The sequence below is a fragment of the Chaetodon trifascialis genome, chromosome 22, assembly GCF_039877785.1.
Source record: "Chaetodon trifascialis isolate fChaTrf1 chromosome 22, fChaTrf1.hap1, whole genome shotgun sequence".
Taxonomy (NCBI): Eukaryota; Metazoa; Chordata; class Actinopteri; order Chaetodontiformes; family Chaetodontidae; genus Chaetodon; species Chaetodon trifascialis.
Window position 1 is genome coordinate 17188304 of NC_092077.1, and position 14346 is coordinate 17202649.

At 43.1% G+C, this 14346-nt stretch overlaps 1 protein-coding gene across 1 annotated transcript; it reads right to left on the reverse strand.

Moving 5' to 3' along the window:
• Positions 1–6359: 6359 nt before the first annotated feature.
• Positions 6360–7190, reverse strand: tnnt2c (troponin T2c, cardiac). The gene has a single exon (XM_070992018.1). The coding sequence runs from the start codon at positions 7188–7190 to the stop codon at positions 6360–6362; it is 831 nt and encodes a 276-aa protein (XP_070848119.1).
• Between the last annotated feature and the right edge of the window lie 7156 nt (positions 7191–14346).

The following is a 14346-nucleotide window of genomic DNA, read 5'->3' on the forward strand; positions in this document are numbered from 1 at the left end:
CCTCCAGACCTGAACAAGACTTGTCAAATAAAGAGTGGAGTTAATCCAAAGGCCATGACGGAACCATATTACTGTCTCCAGAGGACAAGAGTTGCTTGTCCAATCATTGGCCTGATGTAGACACATGGCATCATATTGATTTCAAATAAATATAAATACATTGCATCATGACCTCCACAGTATTTCCAAGTCAATATGTGAGTGTGGCGCCGATGTCAGTACTGTATTCGAGCTGCCATGAATGAACAGCCTGAGCTCCTACACTCCAGTGATGAGTCATGGTTTTGACCTGTGTCCTTACAACGTGTTTGTGGGCGCCGCCGCCAGGAAGCCGTTAAGTAACTGCATGGGTTTATATTTATTCCCTGCTATACATGACGAAACAACAACAACACACACACACACTTGAAATGACTCATGCACAGGCCCAGCGTGTTCTACAGCAGCGTCCTCCAATTCAATACGTCTGCATCTTAACTGGACATTATTATTCAACGCAAACAAGAGCTCCTTCTAAGAGCATCAACTTTCTTTTGATAGAAGTTGTTATTGTCCAGTCCTGAGCTTTTACATGGACTGCTGAAGCTTGAAGCTGGTGCTCTTCACCGCTTTCTGATGAGATTAACACTGCACCATTCAAAGAATCCAGTCTGATCTGACCCCTGCTTTGATGTCGCACAGTAATGAAATTCAGCATGTCCCTTTGCTTCTTCTTCTTCTGAAGAAGAAGGTTTTTATCTTTTAATTGTAATCACTGATTTTAGGAGAGGTGCAACATGCAACTCTGCCAACCGTAATCAAAGGTGAAGATGAGACGTTGTGGTTCTCAAACTGAGGGTCAGAAACCCGACGAGAGGTCATAAGATGATTGCCAAGACCTTCGAAAAGCCTAAATTGTGATTAGATTTTTTACACTTTTCTCTAAGCTCTCCTGTGAAGTACTGCTGATTTATCTTCACAGCAACACAGAAATGACTGAAATGAAAGAACGTGACAAACAAGAGGAGGAAGATGTGATTTGATTAGACTGCTTACAACCTCTAGACACGCACCAACACCTGATGCCAGTCTGTAAAAAGGCTTTTGTGTGAGCACTGAATGTTTCAAAGGAAGAAACATTTTAAAGAGTTTCAAAAAACCTTTCATTAGAGTTTGTTCTTCTCAGTTTGTTTTTCTTTAATCTCAATTTAAAATGTTAAATGTGCAAAAAAAAAAGCAGCAGAGGAATAGGAAAACGTGGGTGAATAATGAAATCTGCATTTCACCTTTCAGCAGCAGGTGCTATGCAAAGCCAGGTGCATTATGGTCCATCAAAATCAGCCACTAAAGAGAGGAAGGTTTTAGCTGCATGGAATAAAACCTGGAGCCGTTTCATGTGTAAATTTAAAAATCTGAGCTGTTCATTTGGATTTCTTTGGTCTTCAAACATGTTACGGTTGCTGTTTTTCGGGTTGTGTTTATGGTAGAAGCATATAATGTATGTTTATGTACTACATGTTTTCTGTCTTATTCTTAATAACCAAGGCTGGTTTCTCTTGAGGACAGTAAAGATCTTGAGATACGGCCTGCCAGGGGAAAAGCACGGGCTCATCTCTGGAACACCAAACAATCTTCAGCCACCAGTGTCGAGCGTAGTCACATCAGTTTGTAGTTAAACAGCAGAAAGAATATTTCTAATTAAGCAGCAGCAGCGATAGGAGCACAGGTGGCGTCTTCAGATTGAGCCCCCTGATAGCTGAACCTCCTCTTATGAGAGTCTGGTTAAGTGTCACAAAAATTAAAGATCCTCTGTTACTATTTTCATCTAGATTATGTAACAGACTGATGGCTGCATTCCCGAGTTAGACAGGCACTAAAGCTGCGCACTCATGAACTCACTCTCCGAGGGTTGCAATGAGGTGCTGATAGGATGCATGGCAACATCAAATCTTTATAAGGCCAGAGGGATCGGGGCTCGAAAAGTTGCGGGATGCTGAGGAGGTGCGGAGATTAATGCCCTGTCGGACAGGCTAAATCTCCTTTATACCTCTGCTCACAACCAACTCCCACCTCAATTTGGAGGAGGTTGAAGATAAGCCCAAACCGCAGCGTCTCCAGGGCAGGCTAATTCATCCACAGGCTAAAGGCGACCAGAGAGCATGTCTCAGAGCTGGTTTCCCCGCCGGCATTCTGTGTGTTTATATCAGGACAACACACTGAAGTCTGTTTGCCATGAAGAAACCAGCACCCAGAAAGGTCAAAAAGCCTCACATTTGAGTTTTATTGTTTTTCATTCTTACTCAGCCTGTGAATTCACTCCTAATTTAATAAGGTGCCGTGTGACAAAAAGAACCTCTCGGGTTAAATCATGATTGTTACTTGAGTGCTCAATTCTCTGCCTAATTAATAATATAACAGGAGGCACATTAACCACTTCAGTTAACTGAAGTGATTAATGTGTCGATTTAAGTCCAGTAAGTGGTAGAAGAATAACTCAGACCCTTAAATAAAAGCAGCAATGTCACACCATGAAGTAAAGTTTACTCAAAGTATTAAGAGTAAAAAGGACTTAAAGCAGTTATCGTCAAAACTTGCTCTGATTCACTCTCACCACTCCCAGAGAGTCATTTTCAGCTGCAAATGAAGCATGTACACTGTAATCATATAAAACTCTCTTCCTTGGACACTTTCTATGTCTTACTTTGTGGTTTACCCCCAGAAAAAAAGACCTATCTACTCCCCCGCTTGCCTGAACTCATGGCATAAAAGCAGGATAATGTGACGAGCCATCGTTATGTTTTCACCAGTTTCATCATATCATAAAATAGACATTTGTCTTTTCTGTCATTGGATGTAAAAAAAAAAAAGTTCTCTGCACCAAAACAACATAAAACAGAAATGTTCTAATAAAAACGGAGCACCCTGAAGCAGGCGGGAGGTTTCTGTATCACGTGGCAGAGCGAATGAGCCTTAAAATGGGTTTTTATCTCTCATGGCGCTTACCAACAGGCATAATCTAATTTAATTGTAATTAAAGGAAATCGTAAATAATTAATAGGAACCATGAGCGGCTATTCTGCACAGGCTCGTGACAGCCATTACGCCGGATGCTGTGGAGTTAAATACGCACTGAGGCACACATGGGAAATTTAGATGTTATGACTGAAGACATCACTTGTATCGTTTTGTTCCTCCATGGCTACATTTACATGCAGGCAGTGGCCTCGACCAGATGCTGTTTACACTCTGGTTAGAGTCTTTTATGTGTTCATGTATTCACACAGAATATTTTTGTAAATATGTCTCCACTGGCTGAGAATCAACGAATTAAGCCACAGATGAAGAAAACCTGTCAGTAACTGTCAGTTATCTTCTCCCCTCCTTCATGACGTGATCCCTTTTTAGACAGCTCTCACTGATCTTAATCAGGTTGTCCAAACAAACCTATCGAACCTTTTTAAGCATAACCTCCTTATAATTCATAAAACACAAGTTTTCATTGTGAACTCTTGAAGGAATTATGATAAACAGTCAACAAAGCAGTATTTCTTGGGTGTTTCAGCCACTCAACAACAACCTGAAACCGCCTGATGAATGTAAATCCAGTCTTTGCTCAGTTCTGGGAGGAAAGCTAAATTAAAAAGTAATTTCCAAAGTTTAGATTATTATTTATTTCACTATTTAAGGGCACGATGAAGACCTGAACACAAGCCACATTCACAGAGCCTTCACTCTGCTCAACAGCCAAAGCACACAGCTAAAACAACCAAAGAGCTGATGGAACAAGAGCCGAGCATCACGGAGATGAAAACACACATGTGCCAAAAAAGACACCTGTGAAGTATGAAAGATTGTCAAGAACACATTAGTGAGAGAATTCTGTTAGACGTTTGTAAAAACATCAGGAAAACTCATCTCTGATGCAATATTGATTGATCCACAGGAAATAATCTGCTCAAAATTCATCCAAATCACTCATTTTATATAAACTTCTGCAGTGATTGCATTCAGTATTTGGGAGTAGTTTATCAGTTGTGTTGTTGTTATGCATTGAATAAAATATGAAATATTCTTAAACTCTGTCAGTCAGTTGTGGGTCAACACGGGTCGCTTAAGGAAAAATGCTGGAAGGCACAACTACAGATTATACTGAAACCAAACTCATCCTGCACACTGTATTTGTCCTTACATGTTCAAAAAACCTACAGCTAAACAGGAAAACAGCAGCACAAATAAGGACTGTTTAATCGTCTGTCAGTAATTTAAACATCTCTAATTAAATCACGAAACACAAAGCAAATGTACAACAGAAAACGAATCTCAGAACAATCTGCATCACTCTAATTAAAATACAAATATGGAAAATGAGCCAGTCAGTGAGTCCCCAGTCAGAGCTAAACGATAGGGCCCAGGAACCGTCAGTCATGCAACATGATCCAATGATCCTCTAGTCTCTGCTAGGTACTAATAAGCAGACAACGCCCCCCCCCCCCCCACCACCACCACCACCACCCCACAGCGAGCCCGCAGCCGCTGCCACACACACACACAGCCTTTTTGATATGAGAGGACACGTCTTGACTCCATGTGCACCACCTTAAAATGCATTCTCTCAAGCCTAATCCATCACAACAGTGAGAGCAGAAACAGGTGTGGATGTGAACTGAACCTGACACACCGGCAACACCTTGTTATCAAATGAGCTCCAGCAGCAGCAGCAGCGGCGCAGAGCCTTGGGAACTCGTTGTTCCCTGGTGCCACGCAAGTGGCCAATTGCTGCACCGGTATGTCAAGCCAGCCATTTTTCACAACATCATCAATACAGAATCCACACCTTTTAAGGTGAGGTGGGCGTGCAGAGGCCGGAGTGGTGTACAGAGACCTGCTCAGGCCTCTCCCAGTCTCTATGGTAACCTGTTGGCATACAGCCGTGTCTGGAAGGCTTTAATGGCTTGTCACTGCCATGACAGCAAAACAGCAGTATGGCATCTACAGTCCGAGCCTGACTGACACTGTTCCTCAGTCTGACACATTCACTGAAGTCACTGTTGGTAAAGAGCGTGTTTTCCCTGCTGTGCGCTGGAAAAGTCTGTCTGGACAGACTGTAAATCATAATTGGTGCAAATGGACAAAGACGAGGTGTCTGCACCCACTAGGATACAAGTCTGAGCTGCTCTGACTGGATGTGAAGGTTTTTCTACTGTTTTTTAATCAAATAACCACACAAAGCTGGAGTATGGAAATTTGGCCACCTGAGAAAATTGTTTAATTTAATTGATTAAACATGAAGTATTGAATGCACACAGGTTAGCTCTGTAATGTGCTCTGTCCAGATGACTGTATTAAAAGCCGTTTTCTACAAGGTGGTGCTCCAGTGCCACCTAGTGGAAGAAATATTTCACCACCGACCACTTTGACATTCATTTGACCTAAAGCAGGATGATCCGTCATACTGTTGCACCATCAGGGTAAGTTTAAGACTCTCATGATTAAACTGGATTATATTTTTTTTTACTTTTAAATCTTATTTTTATGCTATTTTAATGTTGTTTTTCAAATCTCAAATGCAGAGATTAAAATAATTCTGATGCCAAAAATGTGAATACCTGTGACTCTAAAGTCTAATCTTTAAGTTCAAAAGGACGAGACGAGATGAACTTTAACCTTTAAGACCCCAAACGCCCCTCTGTCCTGTAAAGCTCCTCCTCTCAGGGTCGTGGGTCTGACCTTTCAGCCAACAGTTGGGTCTTTTTGTTGGAAACTCTGCAGGTCTACACTGCTACTCCTGAGCCTCAGAGACTAAATTAGCTCCTTAAAAAGTCAGCTGTGCAGCACCTGTTGGGTCTGAACGCAGCCCCACCCTCACTGCCAAAATGACACTTCTTACCACTCATATAATGAAGTATTACAACAATTCAAGACTGTCTGCTTTGAGAGGCGCCTTTTCAAAAGATGGTGACGTATCTGAAGAGGTTTCTTGGGTTTGAGTTTAAAAAGGAAGGTCACCTGACTTGAACGTATTAAAATGTGTTTTGATTGATCAGAAATACTTTTGAACTCTTGATCACATCCCTCATTTTCACATTGAGGGAAAACGTCTGTTGGCAGATAAAACACACTGTACAGGTGAAATACTGCTGGTATGCAACGACAAGACAACCACAAAGCAAACTGGAGTGAAATGAACACCAGCACACATTCATCAGGTTTAATAATCAACCACAGCCTGTGAACAGATGAACTGGTGAATACCGGCATCACAAAGTTTAGATCAATCAGACGTTACATACACAATCCCTGGAATAGCTTTTATACAACGTGGAAATAGGCACCAAATAGTCCAGAAACAACTCAGCCGTCCAGCTGTGATGGAGTGGCCCTTACTTCCAGGAGCCAGACTTGCCCTTGGCCCCGCGGGAGGTCTTGGATGCTTTGGAGCCCCTCTGGTGGTCGCTGACTCGGTTGCGGAGCACGTAGATGTCGTACTTCTGCCTCTTGAGCTTTTCGGCCAGCTCGAACTTCTCGGCGTGAAGCTGATGGAGCCACTGCCAGAGGTCCTGCGCCTTCTCCGCCAGCTTCTCCTGGTTCAGGTGGTCAATGTTGAGCGGCTTCCGGCGCTCCATCAGGGCCTTCTTCTTCTCCTCTCGTGCCGTCAGCTTCTTGCCTTTCTTCTGGTCCACCTTCTGCAGGTAGCCGCCGAAGGACTTGTTGGTGAATATCTTCTTCTTCTTTGCCTCCTCCTCGGCTCGCAGTTTGGCTGCCTCCTCCTCGCGCCTCGCCCTCTCCTCGGCCAGACGCGCCTGGCGTTGGCGCTCCTGCTCGGTGCGGACGCGCTGTTGTTCTGCTCTGTCGGACCGGCGACGCTCGATGCGGTTTCGCAGCGCGACAAGCTCTTCCTCCTCTTTCTGGCGGGTGGAGAAGTGCAGCTCGATCAGGGTCTGGAGGTCGTTGAAATCCTTCTCAACTCTCTTGCGGTGCAGGTCGTCAAAATCCACCTTCTCGCCATCAGGGAGCTTTGGAGGAGCAATATTTGGCAAATAAGTTGTCTTATGCCGTGGTTTGGACTCCTCCTCGTGCTCACTCTCTGCTGCATGCTCTTCATCATTCTTCTCCTCCTCTTCATCAACCTCTTCTTCTTCCTCCTCATTCACCTCCTCCTCCTCTTCCTCCTCGTTTTCGTACTCTTCCACAATTTCCTCAGTGTCTGACATGATGGCGCCTCGGACGCTTTCTGGTGAGGAGAAGGCAAGATGAACACCAAGACCAGCTGGTATCCTGCACTCGAGTGATAAGCGGGGTCTTGGCTGTGCAGCTTGGGGATTTTTAAGGGTTTGCCTTCACCATGTGACCGTAGGCTGAGCAAAGTCTCCAGAGTGTAGGTCAGCAGCAGGGCAGATTTTGAGACAGATGGAGTAGTCTATTTTCTCCTCATCCAAGTCTTGTCAGCCCCCCCCCCCCACATACCCCCCCCTGCTCCCTACTCTGACCCTGCAGCACTCCTCATTCCTTTCTAAGGACAAGATGAGAGACTATTTCAGATACACAACAGATGCAAACACACACTTGTGCTCTCCGGCCCCACAAAGCAACACAGAGTATCATCCAGAACAAATCCCATCCTTACTTTTAAAGGCCTCCCGAGCCTCCTGCGCTGACAAGAGACAGAGATGTGGAAGCAGAAATATGGAGGATAAACAGAGAAAATGTACAACAACTCACCAAGTCTACGGATGTCTCACAGCAGTCACAGTTCAGGAGCTCGCTGATCCATTGTGATCGCGTGAGGGGTTTAAAAACTTTCATTGACAAAGCACAAAGGAATCTCTTCAGCATGTCAGAGCCGGAAAGGATTTTAATGACAGGAAGTTACAGCTGTCACATTTTCCACAATGAGCCATCACCTTGAATAGCCTGTGTCCTGCAGCATTCACACACTAAGATGTTGTTTTTGAGTTAGAAGACTACACTCTGATCTGACGTCCTGAAGAACGGAAACCCAGCAAGGCCTTCAGAGCTACAACCAAACAGGGTGAAGCTGCTGTAGCTGCATGCAGATGAAACCACCAAGCTTTCAGACATAAGTTAAAAACAATGATGTTCTCCTCTTTGTTCTCTTAACTGCACCTTTATTTCCTTTGTAACATTTGGGGCAACTTACAAAGTATTATTGCACTGTAACTGTATTTTATGTCATTTTATGCATCTTATTTTATCTCATCTTACATTTAATTTTCTATTTTGTTCTATTTCAATTGATTTATTGTGGATTTTATTGCTTGCTGCTTTTAAAAGACAGTACAATGCTTTTTTTTTTGCCTACATAAAGTCTTGTCTTGTATCACCGTCAAATAAATTAAACTGCCAATCTTTGGAATCAGAGTTCTATCTTTCTCATTTCATTGTCTTCGTCTGTTTTGATGTCTCTGAAGTCCTTTGTAATGTTACTATTATAGCAGTCAGTCAGTCAGTGCATTTGAAAGATTGGTATTTGTGTACCAACAGTTATTTCTGTAAAGAAAAGCAACACAAAGCAGCACAAAGGACCTTCACTGAGAACAATGACGTTCACGACCAACATCACCATTCCAGTCCTGTCTCCACTTTGGAATGTAATTAAAACATTCTTGCTATTGCAGGCTTTCTGCTTTCAGCGCTGGCTGGATTAAAGTGTAATTGCTCCCACACGGCAACATTTAAATGCTGATGTCAAGAATTTGCGTTCCCAAGTCTTGCGTATGAGTGGAGGAGGACAAATGCAGCTTTCAGAGGATGAGATGACTGACAGGGAGAGACAGGTGCTCTGTTGTGTCTGAGAATCCCAATTAAATTGTTCCATGCGCCTCCTTAGGATAAAGCTTGTGGCAGTATTGTGATGTGGCAGACAGCACATTATCTCCAGGTGCTTAAATTTCAGTAAAATAAATCTTCTGGAACTCTGACTGAAGTGAAGAAGGCTAATTGTGGCCTTAGAGGATCAAAAAACAAATTGCAATGCCTGTGAGGATGTCCCACGCCTGTCTCGTCCCAGAGTGGACTAGGCTCCACTAAAACATGCCTGTGCACAACATGAGGACAGCAGGTGGCCCCAGTATAATCAAGGCACTTTTGGTTGTTGGTGGCAAGGGACAACTGTGTCTATCAGCAGAGAAAGACACCAAATGACATCTATAAATAGTGACACTGTCTGCTGTTTAACACTGTTCAAAATGAACAAATAGACTGATGCACTAAAACTCCTGAATGTTTACATTCAATGCCACTGCCATCAAACTGGAAACAAAAACGGTAAAGAGAGATCGACATCCTGCTTGGACATTTTAATAATAATAAAGCCAGTTACATCTTCTGTGCTGGGATCGGAAAGAAGCAAACAACCCTGGTTACACAGTGACCTCGTGTGGTCAAAACTGTGCAGTACAGTTCAGTGTGCCCCACAGCAGTCCCCTCCACCTGGGCAAGCTTGTCACCAATCCTGAAAGATTAGGCCCAGTAATTATCCATGACAATCAAGGCAAATATCAGTATGTCTGTTTTGTTATGGATGCTGTCAAAAAAAAAACAGTTAAAGGCTTCTGACCTTACACACCTGACTTCACATTTCCAGTCAGTACAATGGTGAACGCTTCCATCCTGACCATACAAATCTCTCTTCACTCACCCATCACCACATGCAGACGCCAGGACTGAATTTGCAGCTGTACCCTCAGCAGCTCCCGTCTTCTTTTTCCGCAGTTGTGTGTGTGCTACCAAAAAAAACCCTTTGATTTAGAAAGTGGAATTAATTAATTTTTCAACTGTACCACAGGCCCCACTGCTGTATGTGTAAAAATTTAGCTAAGCTGCTGTGATTAAGTGGCAATTGAGGGTATGTGTAGCCCATATAATATGAAGCATCGGTCTCTGAAACTCTTTAGTAATAAATTTTATAAGCAATTCTTACTTGTTGGGAAAAGCCATTAAGTATGAAACAACAACACATGAAACAACATTGACTATTTTTTAAGATGTTAGTCCAGCATCCCAAACTACATATCATGCTAGGCGTACAGTTAAGCTAATTAGCTAACTGATGCTAACTTTAGCTATCCTGTTCATTCCAGGCCTCTTAGCTGCAGTGTGTTTATGTAACTATTTGCTATTTACTTATAGCTAGTCCTCTTAGCCATAGAGTCGCTAATGTAAACTATACAGTATTACAGATATGACCCAAATTAATCAGCTTGTTGCTTGAGTTGTGAATCCCCCCATGTTAGCTAGTGCTATCTTATAGTTTAGCTTCAACACATAGCCTTAAGAGGCTTGAAACAGACAGAAACCCCTAAGCAGCAATTTAGCTTTGACATTTAAACTTCAGAAAGGGAATATTCCATCAATATACTAGCTTTTTACATAATTAATTAGCAAAGATGACAATCCTTCCTTGCTAGCTTGTGTTAGCTTATAGTTTAGCTTCAACGCATACCCTAAAGGGACTTGGAACAGACAGGAACCCATAATCAGTGATTTAGCTTTTACATTTAAACTTTAGAGAGGGAATAAAATATCAATACAGTGTCATTTTACCACATTAATCAGTTGAGTTGTGAGTGCTTCCATGCTACTTGTGCTAGCTTATAGGTTAACTTCACCACATAGCCAAGAGGCTTGACACAGACAGAAACGCTTTTTTCCTCTTCTTTTGCCATTTTTAACCAGGCAAACAACAGAACTGGATTTAAAGAACTGCTCCGCATGACATCTGAGGACTTTTGATTAGAACAAGTACAACCACTGATAACAAAGTAAAACGGCAGTTTTCGGATGGTCATCAGTGCAAGGGAGGGACTGTCTGTGACACTGAGATTTTTGGCCACAGATTTGTATGAGGGACATTACCACTGCTGTTGTAGAAAGACCAACACCTTCCTGTTTTTACCCCAGCCTCCCAAACGCAACTGTAATTCTGATGTCTCCATCTGCTCTGTTAGTTACAAGTTTTGTATTTGTATTTGTATTTCTATACTATTTCCATTCAAGGTGAAACCTTTAAATCCCTGGGGTTCCAATACCGCATAGGAAGCATGACGGTATCACAGATTGTCCTCTCAATGTGTGAGGCTCTCTATGAAGTCATGAAGGAGGATTACCTTAAGGTAACATACTACCTGTAATCTTACATTGGGCTGTACCCTTATGTAAATGAAACATTATCACTAATTGTAGCATATTGGATATGTGTGTTTGCTGTTGTTTTGTACACACTAACATCAGAGGCCGCCTGGAGAGCTATTCTATGGGGACTTCTTTGAGAAGTGGCAGTACCCAAATTGCCTGGGTGCACTGGATGGCAAACACATCTATATACAGCCACCTGGTTATTCAGGCACCACATTCCACAATTACAAAGACCACTTTTCTATGGTATTAATGGCAGTTGCAGATGCACATTAAAAATTTGTGTATTTGTGTGCTGTCAGATGGTGGTTTGTTTGCCAACTCTGACCTCTGCAGAGCAATGGAGGCAGGCCTTCTTAATGTACCCCCACCAGAACCCCTGCTTAACACCGACACTATCGTGTCGTACATACTTGTTGCAGATGATGCATTCCCCCTATGCACTGACCAGCAGAAGCCATTTTCACACCAATAGCTGGACCATGACCAGAGAATCTACAACTACAGGTTGTTGAGAGCTAGGCGGGTTGTGGAAAACGCATTTGGCATTCTTGCCAACAGGCTCCAAGTCTTCAGAACAACCATTAGTCTAGATCCTGACAAGGTTGTCAAAATTACACTTGCCTCATGTGTGATCCACAATTTATTGAGAGTGCGCAGAGCAGAGCCCTATGTGCCACCTACCTTGACAGACCAAAAGACTGATGACCATGAATTCATCCCTGGATCCTGGAGGCAAGAATGCCAGGGGGCATTCCATGATGTGGCAAACAACAGGGCACACAATCCAACACAAAGGGCTAAAGAACTGAGGGACATGATGAAGGAGTACTCACCAGAGGGCCAAGTACCATGACAGGAGCACCTTCATCATTTATATGCATAAAAACATGTCTGGAGGAGATCTTTAAGTCACAGTGTGTTATGCTTTCTTGCTACAGTGCAATTGGGCCACTCATTAAGGTGGCAGCATGACTTGCTGGTGTTTGTCAACAAACTAAAATATAAAATGAGATGAGATGAATGTTAACTTTCAACCACTCAGTTAATCAAAATGACTGTACAATATGCATGTTGTCAGTCATGTTGGCTCATGCAGCCCAGTTTGATCATAACTGCTATTTCCTGGTGGGTCCTCCATCTGCAAGGGTCAACAATAGATGGATAAACAGATCACCAGAAAAAAATAACCAAATAAGATGTTGCAAACTGTCAGAACAGCCATAACCAGTCACTGTAGAAATGTAATATATCTATATGCGTGTTAGGGCTGGGCATCGTGGCCAATTTCCTAAATCGATTCGATTTCGATCCATAAGGTTCTAAATCGATTAATCACAATTCAATTCGATTCAATCTGCTCTTAAATAATAAAAATGGCTCAACTCTGTGTTACAAAATCCATCCATCCATCCATTTTCTATACCACGTATCCCTTTCGGGGTTGCGGGGGGTGCTGGAGCCTATCCCAGCTGTCAACGGGCAAGAGGTGGGGTACACCCTAGACCGGTCGCCAGTCGATCGCAGGGCACAAACACACAACCATTCACACTCACACCTAGGGGCAATTTTACAGTCACCAATTAACCTAATGAGCGTGTTTTTGGTCTGTGGGAGGAAGCCGGAGTGCCCAGAGAAAACCCACGCGTGCATGGGAAGAACATGCAAACATCACACAGAAAGGCCCGACCCGGGAATCGAACTGGCATCCTTGTTGCTGTAAGGCACACGCACCACCTGCTGCGCCACCGTTACAAAATACAAACGTACTTTATTTTTCTCTTCACCATAAACAACAGGTTTTAAGTGCAAACTTGTAAATTGGACAGTTTAAACTTTAACTGTAAACAAAACTGTCTCAAAAGTGCAATTTTGAAATTTGAAAGGAACTTCAAGTGAAAGTGTGCTTGAACTGCAACATTCCATCACTGCAAATTGCAATAAGGAATTGTTTCAAGTGCAAAAATATTAATGGTAACAAAAATAAAAGCAAACTTAGACTGTCTAAAGTCAAGTCCTGTTACTGTGACTTTGTTCTCACTTAAGAGACTGTGAGATTCTTGTGCAGGAAAAGGAGCTCATTGACATGTTCTGGGGTTAGGCAGCTCCTTTTTGCAGTGGCGATGTCACCCGCAGTTGAAAACATCCTCTCTGACGCAATGCTGGTCCCTGGGACACAAAGGTATTGCATTGCCGGGCAAGCCAACAGTGGATACTCCCTTTCATTTGACCTCCACCAGGTCAGAGGATTTTCATTTAGCCCAGCAGGCGTTTTGGCCCTGTATCTTCTGATTTCGTCTTCAGCCCTCTTTGCTGTAGTTTTCTGTCCATTTTCCTTTACTGTTGGTGAGAAAACTGCCCCAAGGAGAGACTCCAAGGTGCTGGATTTCTTATGCTTCTTGGGCGAAGTCGCTTCCCCCATCTCCTCCTCAAAAAAACAGAAACAAATAAATAGATTGAAAATCATGTTAAATGATTTGTTGTAGCAGTTGCAGCATGCATTTGCAAAATCGAGCTAAATTCCTCCTTTTGGACTGGGTTAGTTCACAATTTATTGAGTACTACTCTTGGAAGAGTTAGCATCTGATCCATCATTTCTCATCTCTAGTCTTTCTCTTTTCTTCCTCCGGCACCGGCCTTTTATCCATACCAAGAGCCAGAACAAAAACCCACTGTGAGGCGGCATTTAGCCACTACGCCACACACCTGTGGAACAGCCTGCCGGAGAGCCTCAGGACTGCAGAGACTGTTGATATTTTTAAAAGAAGGTTAAAAACGCACCTTTTAAATCAGGCTTGTAACTGACCTTTAAATTCTTCTTACATTTTTATCATTTATCTTATGTTGATGCCTTTTATTTTGCTGTTTTAGATTTTGTATTATTTTACCCTATTTTATCTACTTTACTCATTATCTTATGAACTTCTCTTCTTTTAACTGTTTAATTTGTTTTCTAATTCCAGTGTTTCCTCGGTGGGTCCTCCACACTGAGAGATGTGTCTGATCTGTTACCAGGGGTGCTGTCCTCTGGCTGGTGGGGGGACCGCTGGTCTGTCAGGATCAGGCGGGCCCGGGTGCGGGCGCCCCCTGTGCTCACGGTCCCTGATGACTCCTCTCGGCGTGGATGACCCCAAAGGTGGCATTCTCCTCAATCCTCAGTGCCTTGCCATGTCTCGTTACCCCTGCTGCTGTCTGCGGTGAGAATGTGTGTGT

What these genes read in the sequence shown, in the direction of transcription:
- tnnt2c (XM_070992018.1), bottom strand. Translation starts at nt 7,190, where the DNA reads ATGTCAGACACTGAGGAAATTGTGGAAGAGTACGAAAACGAGGAGGAA.